This window comes from Triticum urartu, chromosome 5A (genome assembly GCF_056163025.1).
Source record: "Triticum urartu cultivar PI428250 chromosome 5A, HENAU_Tu73, whole genome shotgun sequence".
NCBI classification, from domain to species: Eukaryota; Viridiplantae; Streptophyta; class Magnoliopsida; order Poales; family Poaceae; genus Triticum; species Triticum urartu.
In genome coordinates, this window is record NC_141877.1 from 444,377,543 (window position 1) to 444,391,258 (window position 13,716).

Here is a 13,716-nt window from a genome sequence, read left to right on the forward strand (position 1 = left end):
TTGTATTCCCGGTGTGCCAAACAGGTCTTGGGTCGAAAATAGACTGGAATTACAAGTTTAGAGTACCAATCTCCGGAATTCAAAGTTTAGTGTTTGATTTAGCTTTCGTCTACAACTTGGTTTATTTTGGACTTTTTCCTAGAGTAAGCCCATAAAGATATTGCCGGCCCAGGCCCTACGAAAAATCAGCCCAGGTTGTAGGCAGCCCAGACCAGGAAACCGATACATCCCCTTAACAAAAAAGGAAACGGATACATTGACGAACCGTCTCGCGGACGGAACAAACCAAACGGACAAGAGAAGCGGAGCGAGGCATGGCGAGATTAACGAGAGCGAGGGGCCGCCGCCCGCGCCGCCGCGGCGCCTCGTTCTCGCCGCCTGTCCCCGTCTCGGCAGCTCCGCCGGCCGGGCGGTCCCCTACTCTAGTACCTCCCCGGTCCCCCACCCTCGCCCCACTCCGTGCCTTCCTTGCCTTCTCCGCCGCTATTCCCAGACAGGACCTCGTCGGCCTCTCCGCTGCGCCGCCGCGATGAAGCTGGAGCCCGGCATGTCGGCCCTCGTCACCGGCGGCGGCTCCGGCATTGGTAAGGACACACCTCCTTGCCAATGCCAGTCGCGTTCCGTTCTCTGTGGCCGGATTGGGCTTCACACCCTTGCCTATTACATACCTCAAAAGTCACAATTAAATTGATTTGGTGTAGTGGAACAAGAGATTTCGCTAGATATATTGCACGGTCTAACTGTCCTTGTTTGTTCTTCAAGGGAAAGCGCTTTGCATTGCTCTTGCGCACAAGGGTCTATTTGTGACTGTCGTCGATTTCTCTGAAGAACACGGAGGACAAGTTGCGTCATTGGTTCAAAAGGGAAGCAGCCAGATTCATGGAGATTCTAAAGTTCCATATGCTATGTTCATCAAGTGTGATGTTACTGATGCAGGTAAGTGGAAGCAGGTAGCAGCAATTAATTGGCCTGCTACAACATAACTTTTGATCCAAACTTATAGCTTGGCTATGTTGCTGTAATGAAAAAGGGTTCAGGCTGGCTTTTGCCCAACGCAGTTTGCTAGAAATTGGAGGCAACAGTTAACATAACATCACAACTGAAGTCATTAATGACATTACACTGGTAGATCATAATTAATGCCATCCAATAATTTGTTCAAGCGTCAAATGGCATTACACTGGTAGAGCGTAATTAATGTCATTCGATAATTTGTTCAAGCGTCAAAGGAAGTATAGCTCATTACTTCATTGACACAATGTTACAAACATAAGATTTGTTTCAAGCATCACATTTTTTTTTTTGCATACATTTGTTCCTGAATAAATTTGGCATCACATAATTTTTTAAATATAGATATTGCTTTCTTGTGCTCTCATGAAACCTCAATTTGCTTTCCAACAGGTCATTTTGTTATGGTGGATTTATTCTTTCATGGGCATTCTATCACTCGCCTTATGTTTTGAAACAGATTACTTGCCTTATGGTTTTGACGATTGACTGAAAGTGTAATTTTCCTTGCCCTCTATGTTGCCATGATCTTATGGTCACACTGATTTTATGTCTAGATGCTCTTGCTGCTGCTTTTGGGAAACATGTAAACTTGTATGGTGGATTAGATGTCTGCATCAACTGTGCTGGATTTGTCAACAAATCCTTAGTTTATGATGATACATCCAATGGAACCAAGACATGGAGGCGTGCTGTAAATGTGAACCTTGTTGCTGTTATTGATGGTACTCGCATTGCAGTAAGTCCCCTGCTGACAATTTTTGAGTAAATTTTTCAAGTTAATTTAGTACTATTTATTAACTCAAACTATCTGTAGTAACAGAGTGCTGGTACTGTCCGCCATCTATTAACTTAGGTAGAGCATTATGGAGATGTGTATGGGCTACAATTTCTGTTGATGCGGTTGTTTAGGAGAAAAGAAAGTGTTGGATTTACCTCCCATGTTTTCATTACCGGAGGATGGAAGGCATAATACCTTTTTTGTCATCATATTGCATGTCGGGTTTCCTTGAGAGCAAGAGACAAGATATAACTTTGAACCAATGAAGATTAAACAATCAGGCTTGCATTATTCATGGAGTTTGAATTCTTTATTAGTGCAATATTTGAAAAGAAATATCAATTGCACGAATGGTTATTTGCAAACTACTTATGGTTCAAAGAGCAAGAGAAATATCACTCCCTGTAAATTGCACATGTACACTACTTATGGTTGGATTTGTTCACTGCAGACTCAAATGATGCGTGCACAGAAGAAGCCTGGTGCCATAATAAATATTGGTTCAGTTGCTGGCTTATACCCTATGCACTATGAACCCATATATAGTGGGACAAAAGGTTGATCTCTCTTCGTTGTATTAAGAAATGTACTTAAAATGGTGACTTTGTTTGTAATGTGTAAGCTGTGATGTGGTGTGTTGACTCTCTTTTTGAAATTTAGTGAAGGTAAACGTAGGCTCGTATTGTAGTGACAGAAGGTATACACTCCTAAAAAATAGTAATCAAGGTGATTATAAGTCATCATGTCGTACTAAAATAAACATGCTATAAACTCCGGTATCAGGTCATCCTTGTAAAATCGATCTTGCTCTTTAGTGCAATTGTTTGAACTTACTTTTTTTTTTGCTGTATGTGTATCTTAGTTTTGTGCCTTCCTTTCTTGAACCAAGTTAACGAGTAAGTAATGATCAAAGATATCCTTAGAATCTTCATCAGAAATGACCTCCCGAAAGAAATAAACTTCATTGGGGATGGGCTATTTTACTTTTATCTTCCACAACGCTCTACTAAATCAGCTTTGCAGAGCCCCTGTTAATCTGCTAAAAAAACTGGTGAACTATGTATATATACGATGTAGAAGTCGATAATCTTTTCAGCCATCTTAATATGCATGTATGAACATGGATATCTACACTATAAAGTGGACTGCAGAGAGTTGATGTACTCGTTTGCTTCTGTGTTAAAATGTAGCATTCCCTTTTTCAATTTTAAATTAGCTGCTTTAATATGTGTTTTCTTTCAGAGATTGCTAATTGGTTAAAAAAAGGTGTATGTGTTGTAGGCACTAGGCAGACTGAAATTGCTTTTGCAGTAAGTTAGACATATCATTTATTAACAGTCAAAACTTGTACATAAGTTCATGTTGGCTATGTAAAGTGCTCCGTGTTGACATCAGCTGCACTATTACTACAAACTAATTATGTGTTCCTTCTATATAATGTATGATCTATTTTATGCACAATATGACCTCAAACTTCATCTGCAGGTGGTGTGATTATGTTTACAAGATCACTTGCTCCATTAAAACGGCACGGCATTCGTGTCAATGTGATCTGCCCTGAGGTATTAATAATTTGCATGAGGCAAGAGAAATACTTAGCATTGTATCTGTGACATACTCACTTATTGACTCGCACTATTGTACTTACATTCAGACCGTGCCTATTTTTCTGTGCTACAGTTGTGAGCATATTTTTGACCGAGAGTGGTACTGTGCAGTGCATTGCATTTTCCATTGCATAAATTTGTGCGGATGGGAAAACTTAGATTGAATAGCCAGTGTGACTGCTCACTGTAAGGTCGTCGGCCAGAGCCATTTTAGGGCCCTGACCAGGGCTCTTTTCGAATGACCCATGCACAATTAGAACCTTGTACAATTTTCGTTCTTTAGCCGAGTTAAATTTGAATGGTACATAGTTCAGTTTTTTAAAAGCAAACAGCATGACTGTGTGGACCAATTTTATTCACTGTTCCATCTGCGAAAACTAGCTGATGTTAGTGAGTTGATATCCACATTTCGTAGTTGATGACAGATGGAGCATATTTTAGATGCTGCAAGTCATGATAACTTTATATTTATCGTAAACATAGTAGCTTATTATTTATTCTAACAAATATATTGGACTGGTGTATGCAGTTTGTCCAAACAAATATGGGAGAACAAGTAAACCGCGTATTAGTAGATGCGCTTGGTGGGTTTTTGAAGATGGAGGATGTTATTAATGGTACTGTGTTTCTCACATAGTTCAGTTAATCAAAAAATATATTTTTGCCTACATCTGGTGTCTCAGGATTACAGGTTACAGTTAGCCTTAGATAAGTTGAGACCGGGTGTTTTAATTGATGATGAAATCATGAAAATGAACATGGATGGTTGTGTTGTTTTTCCGTGTGAAACATGTGCATCCATTATTACAAACTATTAACTAAGTTTGGAAATAACTGACGTGTTCCTAGACTTGTAAAGTATATTGCTTGTGTTCCTGAACTAAAAAAATGCAGGTTTAATTGAATGCCAAATAGGTTTAACTCAAAGCATTGAGTTGTTAAATTACATATGTTTTATCTTTTATTATAATCAGTCCCTTGGCTATGCCAGCCCTATGTGCCAGGTCGGTACTAGGTACTGCTCTCCTGCCTTCACTACCTTTCTACAAGTGCAGTCCTCAAGTTCCTGCCTGAAGTAGCACTGTGCAAGCTTAGAGACCTACTAAACTATTTTGATATCTATGGACCTACTTATATATAGGTCTATATCTTTTGCCTATGATGCTCTAACTTTTTTCTCCATGTTATCTGAAGGGATATGATGTCTTCTGTTTGGATTAGGTGCATTTGAGCTTATAGAAGATGAGAGCAAGGCTGGTGCCTGCCTTTGGATATCTAAAAGGAGAGGCATGGTGTACTGGCCAACATCAGAGGAAGAAAAGAAGTATTTGGTGTATGCCACAAAGTCAAAAATGACAGTAACAAAGAATAGATTCCCCAGCATCCAGACACCTGAATTCTTCGAGAAGATGTAAGTAATCCTGCTATGTTCTATCCATATTTCTCTAAGGACTTGTCAAATATCCTCACAAAGAAACAGCAACGTGTCAGTATTACTCTATTTGTTCTTTTATCCATACCTAAAATGCTTAAAGTCACTACTCTGATCCCTTAAGCAGACAGTGAGCAAACTTTTGTTTGCACTTTTTTTGCAAAACTGCAGCTATGCATTGATGGGTATGATTTTATGAACGTCCTGACTTTTTTTGGGAGTTCAATTTTTTTTAAAGCTAAGGATGTTGAAACATAATCTTACATTATGTTGTATTTGTTTTTGGAGTTGCTCAATAATACCAAGTCGCTTGAAATTAATTTAGCATATGACAGGAGGAAATAATTTCCATAATATCCTTAGTCGATTTAGTCATTCGTAGTATTTTATTTGAGTTCATCTTGTCTATCTTTCTTTCACGGATTTTTTCCAAAGTCATTTGATTTTTTTCCTCTACTGTTATTTCCATTGTAGTCAAAGTTTATTATAAAAATCAATATTATATTATATTAATTTTCTCTCTCATTGGTTCTTGGACCCAACACGTTCCTTACCTTGCTTGTTGTCGGTCTATCTCATTCGCGTATGTGCTAAAGCGTCTCTCTATTCTCTTGTTTTTTTTTCTCTTTCTTCCTTTGCCTTTCTATTCCAGACAGCCAGCGCAGCAATTAGGCCCAAGGCCCATTCCAGCCAGGTGCAGCAGCCGCACAGTCCACCTGGCCAGCTGATCGAGCGAAGCGTCCTCCACCTCCCGCACGCACGTACGTACATAACAAAAACGTCCATGGCTGCCGCCTCATCTACTTGTTGCCCCATCACTTCTAGGCCTCTTTACTCCTTATCATTAACACAAAAAAATTATGCCCCATCCAACCACGAATTCATGCAGACTAATTGTTCCATGCATGGTCTTAATCCCACGCAAGAAACTGACGCACCGAATGCCAGCCGTTGGCATTCATCACTTGATCTCCCTCTCCCGGCCATCATTCTTCGAACCACTCGTGTCACTATGTTCGTTGGTTTTTATAGAGGAGGTCCAGACGAACATAGTGATGTGAGTGGTTTGGAAAATAATGGCCGGGAGAGGGAGATCAAGTGATGAATGCCAACGGCTGGCATTCGATGCATCAGTTTTTTGCCTGGGATTAAGACCATTATGCGTGGAACAATTAGTTTGAATGAATTCGTGGTTGGATGGGGCATAATTTTTGTGTTGTGTTGATGGCAAGGAGTAAAGAGGCCTAGAAGTGATGGCGCAAGGAGTAGATGAGGCGGCAGCCATGGACGTTTCTGTTATGTAAGTGCGTGCGGGAGGTGGAAGACGCTTCGCTCGATCAGCTGGCCGAGTGGGCTGTGCGGCTGCTGCACCTCGCTGGAATGGGCCTAATTGCTGCACTGGCTGTCCAGAGTAGAAAGGGAAAGGAAGAAAGAGAAAAAAACAAGAGAATAGAGAGACGCTTTGGTACATACGTGTCCAAGACCAATGAGAGAGAGAATCAATATAATATTAACTTTTAGAATATTTTTTTACTGCACTGGAAATAACAGTAGAGGAAAAAAACAAATGACTTTGTAAAAATTCCGTGAAAAAAGATAGACAAGATGAACTCAAATAAAATACTAAATCGACTCAGGATATTATGGAAATTATTTTCCTCCAAACGACTTGATATTGATTTGAGCAACTCCAAAAATAAATACAATATAATATAAGATTATGTTGCAACACCCTTAGCTTTTTTGTTTTAGAAAAAATTGAACTCCCAAAAAATTCAGGATATTTCATTTTATCAGATGCGCCGTCTCTCCCTACTGTTCCTGCTAAAAAAAAGATTTGCTGTCCCTTTACTGAATAATTTATCAGCCATTTTGCATCTTTAAAAAATCTTGGCCAGTTAACATACTTTAACATCTGTAGTAGAGAATATGCGAGTCCATTTCTTGGACATGATATGCATGCCAATTTCTTAAATCTTTATTATGCATCGCCTCCTACAGCTCCAAATTGTTAGTTGTATAATACTTTACATTTAGCTGTTTAATGTGCCCATTTTAGAAGGGGGGTTCTGTATATTTACCACACATTTACGTGCATAAACTTAGCTTATGGCCTCGTAGAAATACAAGTTGCATATTTTCTCACATGGTAGAGCCAAGAGTCTTCAGTTCAAGACCCGGCTTCGAAGAAATTGATCAGGGGAAAAGAAAAGAAACTGAAACCAATCTGGATGAGAGGAGAGCACGAGTTGTGCGTGCGGGGAAAAAAATCCAGATCTGATGTCATGTAAAGTTGCATGTACTGGTCAGTTCACCCAAAAGCGCAAGTTAATGAAGAAAGGTGGGCAATGCGCTTCATGTGGTCTTGTGTGCAGGATTAATTGATTGCACTTCAACATTTGCCTTCTGAACTTCGGTTGGTGGATTTCTTCACGAAGGTTCAGACTAGAGCACAACACTTGTACCTCTCCAAACACAATGTTCTTAATCCACCACCGCTTTTGTGTGTGTGTTGGGGGGGGGGGGGGGGGTTAGAGTAGTATGTCTCTTTTTACATGTGTAATATCCTCATTGGTCTGAAAGTTATCTTATAGATGGTAGGTTAACTTCGTCAAAGCACAGCCCTGTCAGTTCTTACCATGGTAGAATGTTTGTATGGATATTGAAAATTGTGTCTGCTACTAATAGTGTCTGTCTTTTCATGATGGTTCTGTAGAACGGTTCACACGCTCAGCCATAATTTCCGCAATGCTACAAGAATTGATCGTGTGCGGCTGAGATTGCCCATGGAACCACATAGTGCTCTTGTTAAAATAATATACGCTGGTGTAAATGCTAGTGACGTAAGTCCTTTCATATATGTTTCAATTGCTTCTATTTTGATTTACTATTTCCGAACTGTCAGAAATGTTAGTGACTTGTTTCAGGTGAACTTCACTTCTGGCCGTTATTTCAGTGGTAATGCTAAAGAAGCTTCTGCACACCTTCCATTTGATGCTGGTTTCGAGGTAACTGATGGTCCCATATGTCCATTTTGAACTTAAAAGCATTTTCAATGTAGGAAGATGTTCTGTGAAAAAAAGTACACCATTCTTGTCATTTCCCCTGAGTGCTGTAATGACTCTGATTGTTTAATTGTGCCGGCATGAAAAGAACTTTCTAAGACAGCCGAGTTGTCAGCCTGTTGGTATGACATCCAACTACATGATGGCACAAACTATGGCTGACCCCGAAGGGCAAGGATAACGTGCTCACTCTTGATCGGCTAGGTGGGAAACAGTTACTCTTGGTGTAGAGTAAACCGAGAACATTGGCATGCCTATGCAATATGCCTCCATCAAACCAGCTTGCACCTCTAACGATTTGATATGGTGTTGCTGCATTAGTTCTTACATTCTTACAGGAGAATTTAATGTATCTTATCTATAAAAACCAATATACGCAGGCTGTGGGAATTGTTGCTTCTGTTGGAGATTCGGTGAGACATATCAAAGTTGGCACTGCTGTGGCCCTTATGACCTTTGGGGGCTATGCCGAATTTACAGTGGTACTGCAGTCTATGTATTTTTGTTGCAGAAGAAATTACCACCTAATCTGCGCCCTCTTTTGAATGAAATCATTTCTGACCTTTTGAATTTTTACTTTTCCATATACTTACCTCTGTCTTCAAAATTTCCTGCTAAAAGGTTCCAGCCAAACATCTTCTTCTGGTGCCAAGATCAGACCCCGAAGTAGTTGCTATGCTAACATCAGGATTGACTGCTTCAATTTCTCTTGAAAAGGTTATCTTGCTATGCAGTTACCACTTTTGTCATACACCATCTGTGTTTTTAGCTCTTATTTGATCACCAGAACTTAAGTTCACTTCTGGAATATAACTTCCCTCCTGGTCTGGTCTGGTCTGGGTTGTTTTCTGTTACCCTTTAGTCAGGTCAAATGACATCCGGACAAGTTATTTTAGTTACAGCTGCTGCTGGTGGGACAGGACAGTTTGCTGTTCAGGTCAGTTGATGGCATTTTTTATTTTATGCCATCGTTACTTTATTTTGTTTGATGCAATACTCAGTTGCTCGTCTACTTCATAGTTATCTAGGCGTTAAAACAGGATAGTAATGTTTTATCCACATTTCCCTTTAAGAACTTGCACAGGATAACTATTTCATACACTCGGAAAACATATAGTTTGCCTTTCATGATTAGCCAGCACTGCCACTGGAGCATGTTTTGGCCCCTTGCATGTGCTTTTCTTGCATTGAATACGATATTTCTAGGACATGGGCAAGTCATCATCTGTGATTTTTTTTGCTCTATGTGCTATATGTTTTGTTACCCTGATCCATGTCTGTATGTTCTGATATTTTCTCCGTCACTTCACTAGCTCGCTAAACTAGCTGGCAACAAGGTTATTGCCACATGTGGTGGCGGGAATAAAGCTGCACTTCTGGCTTCATTAGGGGTTGATCGAGTCATCAACTACCAACATGAAAAGATAAAAGATGTATGCCTTCTTCCAGTTTTAATTTTCATACTTCTACCGCTTTGCATGCAAATGATGCAATTTTGCTGTCATGTGTGGTTGTGTGTTGTGCTCATATTGGTAGCATCTTCTTTTTTTATCTTTGTACTTTGACAGTATGTTCAAAATATATTGTCTAGTTCATTATATCCTCCTATTGCGAGGCTGTGTCCTACCTCTACTTATAATGCAGAATGTGTGTTGGGAATGCTTGAATTACATGTATGATCTAATGTCTCTCTGGAGAATGTTTACTATAATAGTAGTGTCTCCGAAATGATTAGTTTGAACTTACTCCCTCTGTAAACAAATATACGATGTTTTAGGTCATAATTATAATTTACTACACTAATCCTTTATTTATTCTTCTTGATAATTTTAGCAATTGTTTCCTGACTGAAAAAATTAGGTACTAATGAGTGTTTCGTTCCAGGTTCTGAAAAAGGAGTTTCCAAGAGGTGCAGATATAGTTTATGAATCTGTAGGCGCTGAAATGTTTGACTTGTGTTTGAATGCACTTGCTGTCCGTGGACGCCTCATTGTAATTGGTATGATCTCTCAGGTATGTATATTTTTGACATTCTCTGAACCTGCAGTTACCTATTTAACACTCTGAATGCCAACTTCAGAGAGGGAATAGGTTATGTTTCATTTGTTCCATGCTTCACCAAGGAGAATATTTGCCTACCCAAACTTGTTTGGGACTAAAAGGCTTTGTTGTTGTTGTTGTTCACCAAAGAGAATATTTCATAGATTTTATAACAAATGAGCAGTTGAGTAGCGGTTTGCATAAACTCATCAGTGAAGTAGCTGAAGTGCCGCAACAAACTGAATGTTGAAATCAATCGATTATGCATCTGCATCAACAGTTGGGAACGTGTTGATCTATTATGATTATGTTGATACATACCTAATATATCGTTGTTAATTATCCTTTTTCTCCTTGTACTTAGTTTTGATAGGAACTTGCAGTTTGTTTGTACTGTATTGATATAAGTGTACTGAGAAGAGTAACTGATGTTTTCAGTATCAAGGAAAGGATGGATGGATGCCACGGAATTACTATGGATTGTGTGAGAAGATTCTTGGAAAGAGCCAAACTGTGGTATGTGTATGCAGTAGAACACTGGAACTACTCAGTTTGCATGCACTGCAATATATTTGCTGCTTAATAATTTGGTCATGAGGAAATCAAGCAAGTGCAATCTTACTGAAGTTAAAGCTGAACGAACCACAACACTGGTAAAAATATTGTTTTCCACTGGACACATTTGATCCGAAGATAACATGAGTTCGTTTGTTCCTTTCTGGTTAGCACAGCAACAGATGAAGCAACCTCATTCAACTTTCTGTGACTATACCACTCCCACCTGCTCAAAATTACATGTGTGGTCACAAACTATATGTGGGCAGACATTGAGTCATACATATAGAAATCTGCATCCAACATGTAGTTCTTCTGTAGTGTACTCAAAACTATGAGCTCTTAATTTCCTTTACGATCTCAGGCTGGATTTTTCCTGATTCAATATGCCGATCTGTGGCAAAAACACCTTGACAAGCTTTTCGATCTGCATGCGTCTGGGAAGTTAAAGGTATGTGTTCTCTGTCTGTGATGGCAGTCCGCCAAATGTCAGTAACCAGACAGATATCTCTCGATTGAATAATTCAAGTAGGACCTGCATTAGGTAACAGGGCAGAAACCTCAGCAAGCCACGCAAAGCAGAGCCTGATAAATAAATACGTTTCGCGGTAATATTATGTTAAGCAATGAAAAAGGTGCATACGCAGCATTCCAGTCTCCCACGTTGCCTACTTTTAACCAGAATGCTGATGCTTCGTACTTTCCAGCTGTTAACTGAATTAATATTAGTTGTTGCCCCTCCATTTTCACTACTCTTGTTTTTCTCTCGTTCTAACTTACTTTGCTGCTCACGGCATGCAACAGGTTTCCCTTGACCCCAAGAAGTTCGTAGGTGTTGCTTCTGTGGCAGACGCAGTAGAACATCTCCATTCTGGCAGGAGCGTTGGCAAGGTACCGCCGTTGCCATGATATAAACCCATAACTACAGGAATGCCTTTCTTGGCAGTTGTATTTCACCTTACATTTTTTTCTTCTTAATTTGGGACTTGTTCAGGTGGTTGTCTGCATGGATCCAGCATACAGTCAGACCCTGGCTAAGCTATAGTCTACACATATATGAGCTGCAATATCAAGATCTCAGAGTATGATACCTACAGAAAATGCAGAGTGATCTGCGATAAATGTGTAGGTTACAAGCCTTGAGGTTCTTCCAACTATTTTCATGTCTATCTGGCGAACCATATACCACTATATTTCTCAGCGCCACAGTGCTGTTATATATGAGCATGTTTGTTCGTAGCAATATACTTGTAGCACGATGTGAGTAAATGAAAGAGCAATCAAGTTGAGATCCGCTACATTAACTGGCCCGGGCGATCATATTCTATTTGAATAAAGTGTTATGTTCGATGGTGTAATGTTGGCAACTTGGCATGCATGTTTCTGCATGATAGCTTAGCACGTGTAGAGCGTAATAAAATACTTGGGAAACTAGGAATATTTCCTGACTATGTGGACACAAAGATACACGTGGCATCATAGCCCTGACATCTGATGTTTTAAAACGAAATGTTCTTTTGTACAGTTCACAAAATGCTATGTTTTTTTATCGTCTGAGAGCAAGTACAATACGGTAGTGTAAGCTATAATGATTCGAAAATACACAGAGCAAGTACAATACGGTAATGTAAGCTATAGTGATTCGAAAATACACAGGTGAACATGGTTCCACGTGCACCCAGGTGAATACTAAATTTAAAACAAACACTAGAAAAATTCAAAACAATCTGAAAATTTTGGATTATCAAACTGGTCGATCATTCTACTCATGCGTGAAGTTTTCTAATACTTGTGGGCATCCTTAGTGAAGAAAATACAATCAGGTCCTTACTATTCAGCAAACAATGGTTTCTAAAATAGCATCGATTTTGTTATTTTTGTCTAGAATACCATGGATGTCATTTTTTCATGAAACTTCGTATGTGAGTATATGAGTCAACTATGTATGTTACAAAAGATATTCAGATTTTTTAGTATTTTTCTGAATTTACTATTCATAAACTATGCATGTGGAACCATGTCCACCAAATTCCTACCCATAATCAGATCTTGCGCTTCGGCCGTCGCCCCATCCGCATCCCGAGCGCTGCGTTCGCTAGTTCTTTTTTTTGTGCAACAGGTACATATGAATTGCTCGCTCACGCTCGTGCTATCGATCCCGATTTCCCCGTTCCAATCTGGTCGATGCTAGGCGCCGGCGCACCGGCCGAACAGTTTCGGCCGGTCCAGCCCTAGCCGTTCGATGCGCGCAATTAGGAGCCGTTCGATCCCCCACGTTGACTTCCCTTCTCCTTCTTCCTCTTCTCTCCCAGCCGCCGGCCGTCACCCCGTCACCTGGACCTCCTCTTTCCGCCCCCTCCCCCGCTACTGGATGCCGCACTCGCCACCGGTCGCCGCGCTCACCGCCGGTCTCCGCCGTCTTCTCTCATGTTTCTCGTCGGGATCCACATGCAGCAAAAACTTCGCCCGTGGGTTGCAGCTCCCCTCGTTGGTGATGGCCGCGGCTCCGGCAACGCCAGTTGCCGGTTGCAGCTCCGGCAGCTTGCAGTCCCGCGCCTCGCCGCTCGCAGTCCAGCGCCCCCGTCGGACCCCCTGATTAAAGGTTGTAGCAAAATTCATCAACGGTGGCAGCAAAAAACATCGCCGGTTGAAGCTTTTTTCCAACTGTTGATTCCGGTTGTAGCAAAACTCGACGCCGATGGTAGCAGGGCAAAATGCAGCTTGTAGCAAAAGTGGACGCCGGTTGCAGCTCCTGGTCGTAGGTTGCAGCTATCTACTGTCGCCGGCCACAAGTTTGCCGTCTTTGGTTGCAACACGTCAGTCTGATAGTTGTAGCTTTTTTTTATTGCCGGTCGTACCTTTTCGTGGCGTGGATTGCAACTTTTCTGATCTCCCAGTTGCAGTTGTTTGTCGTCATCGGCCAAACTACACCGTCGAAAGATTGTAGCAAATAAAGACGCCGGATGTAGCAAAAAAAATGATACAGTTGTAGCAAAAACCAGCTGTGTTTCCAACTCACTTATCGGTTGCAACAAAAAACAGCTGTGGTTCCAGCTCTGAATTTCGCCGGTTGAAGTAAAACAAAATGATGGCTCCAGCATCGTTGTCCACTCGTTGGCGTCACAACCTTCACCATGGTCGTCCATGGAGGCTCGTCGGCATGGCTCGGCATGGTGCCCCCGGCGCGGTCCCAGCACCTCCGTCGCGGCGCCCCGATACGGTCCC

The 13,716-nt window shown here is 40.9% G+C and overlaps 1 protein-coding gene across 2 annotated transcripts; it reads left to right on the forward strand.

Moving 5' to 3' along the window:
- The first annotated feature begins 277 nt into the window (after window positions 1-277).
- On the forward strand, window positions 278-11,924 carry LOC125509568 (uncharacterized). Of its 2 annotated transcripts, XM_048674561.2 has the most exons (18): window positions 278-584; window positions 763-936; window positions 1,569-1,750; window positions 2,244-2,349; window positions 3,278-3,354; window positions 3,929-4,016; window positions 4,621-4,810; window positions 7,548-7,674; window positions 7,759-7,839; window positions 8,277-8,378; window positions 8,518-8,613; window positions 8,759-8,833; window positions 9,210-9,329; window positions 9,781-9,909; window positions 10,375-10,452; window positions 10,856-10,942; window positions 11,296-11,382; window positions 11,486-11,924. In XM_048674561.2, the coding sequence occupies exons 1-18, from the start codon at window positions 530-532 to the stop codon at window positions 11,534-11,536; spliced, it is 1,905 nt and encodes a 634-aa protein (XP_048530518.2). In that variant the 5' UTR covers window positions 278-529; the 3' UTR covers window positions 11,537-11,924. The 2 variants fall into 2 exon arrangements, 1 of the variants encoding a protein (XP_048530518.2); XR_015604856.1 differs by lacking the exons at window positions 11,296-11,382; window positions 11,486-11,924 and having other exon boundaries at window positions 10,375-10,589; window positions 10,856-10,944.
- Window positions 11,925-13,716: the final 1,792 nt, after the last annotated feature.

What these genes read in the sequence shown, in the direction of transcription:
- LOC125509568 (XM_048674561.2), top strand. Translation starts at nt 530, where the DNA reads ATGAAGCTGGAGCCCGGCATGTCGGCCCTCGTCACCGGCGGCGGCTCC. An exon ending in CCTGAATTCTTCGAGAAGAT is followed by an intron (nt 4,811 to 7,547) that starts GTAAGTAATCCT and finishes ATGGTTCTGTAG; the next exon opens with AACGGTTCACACGCTCAGCC. An exon ending in CAGGACAGTTTGCTGTTCAG is followed by an intron (nt 8,834 to 9,209) that starts GTCAGTTGATGG and finishes TCACTTCACTAG; the next exon opens with CTCGCTAAACTAGCTGGCAA.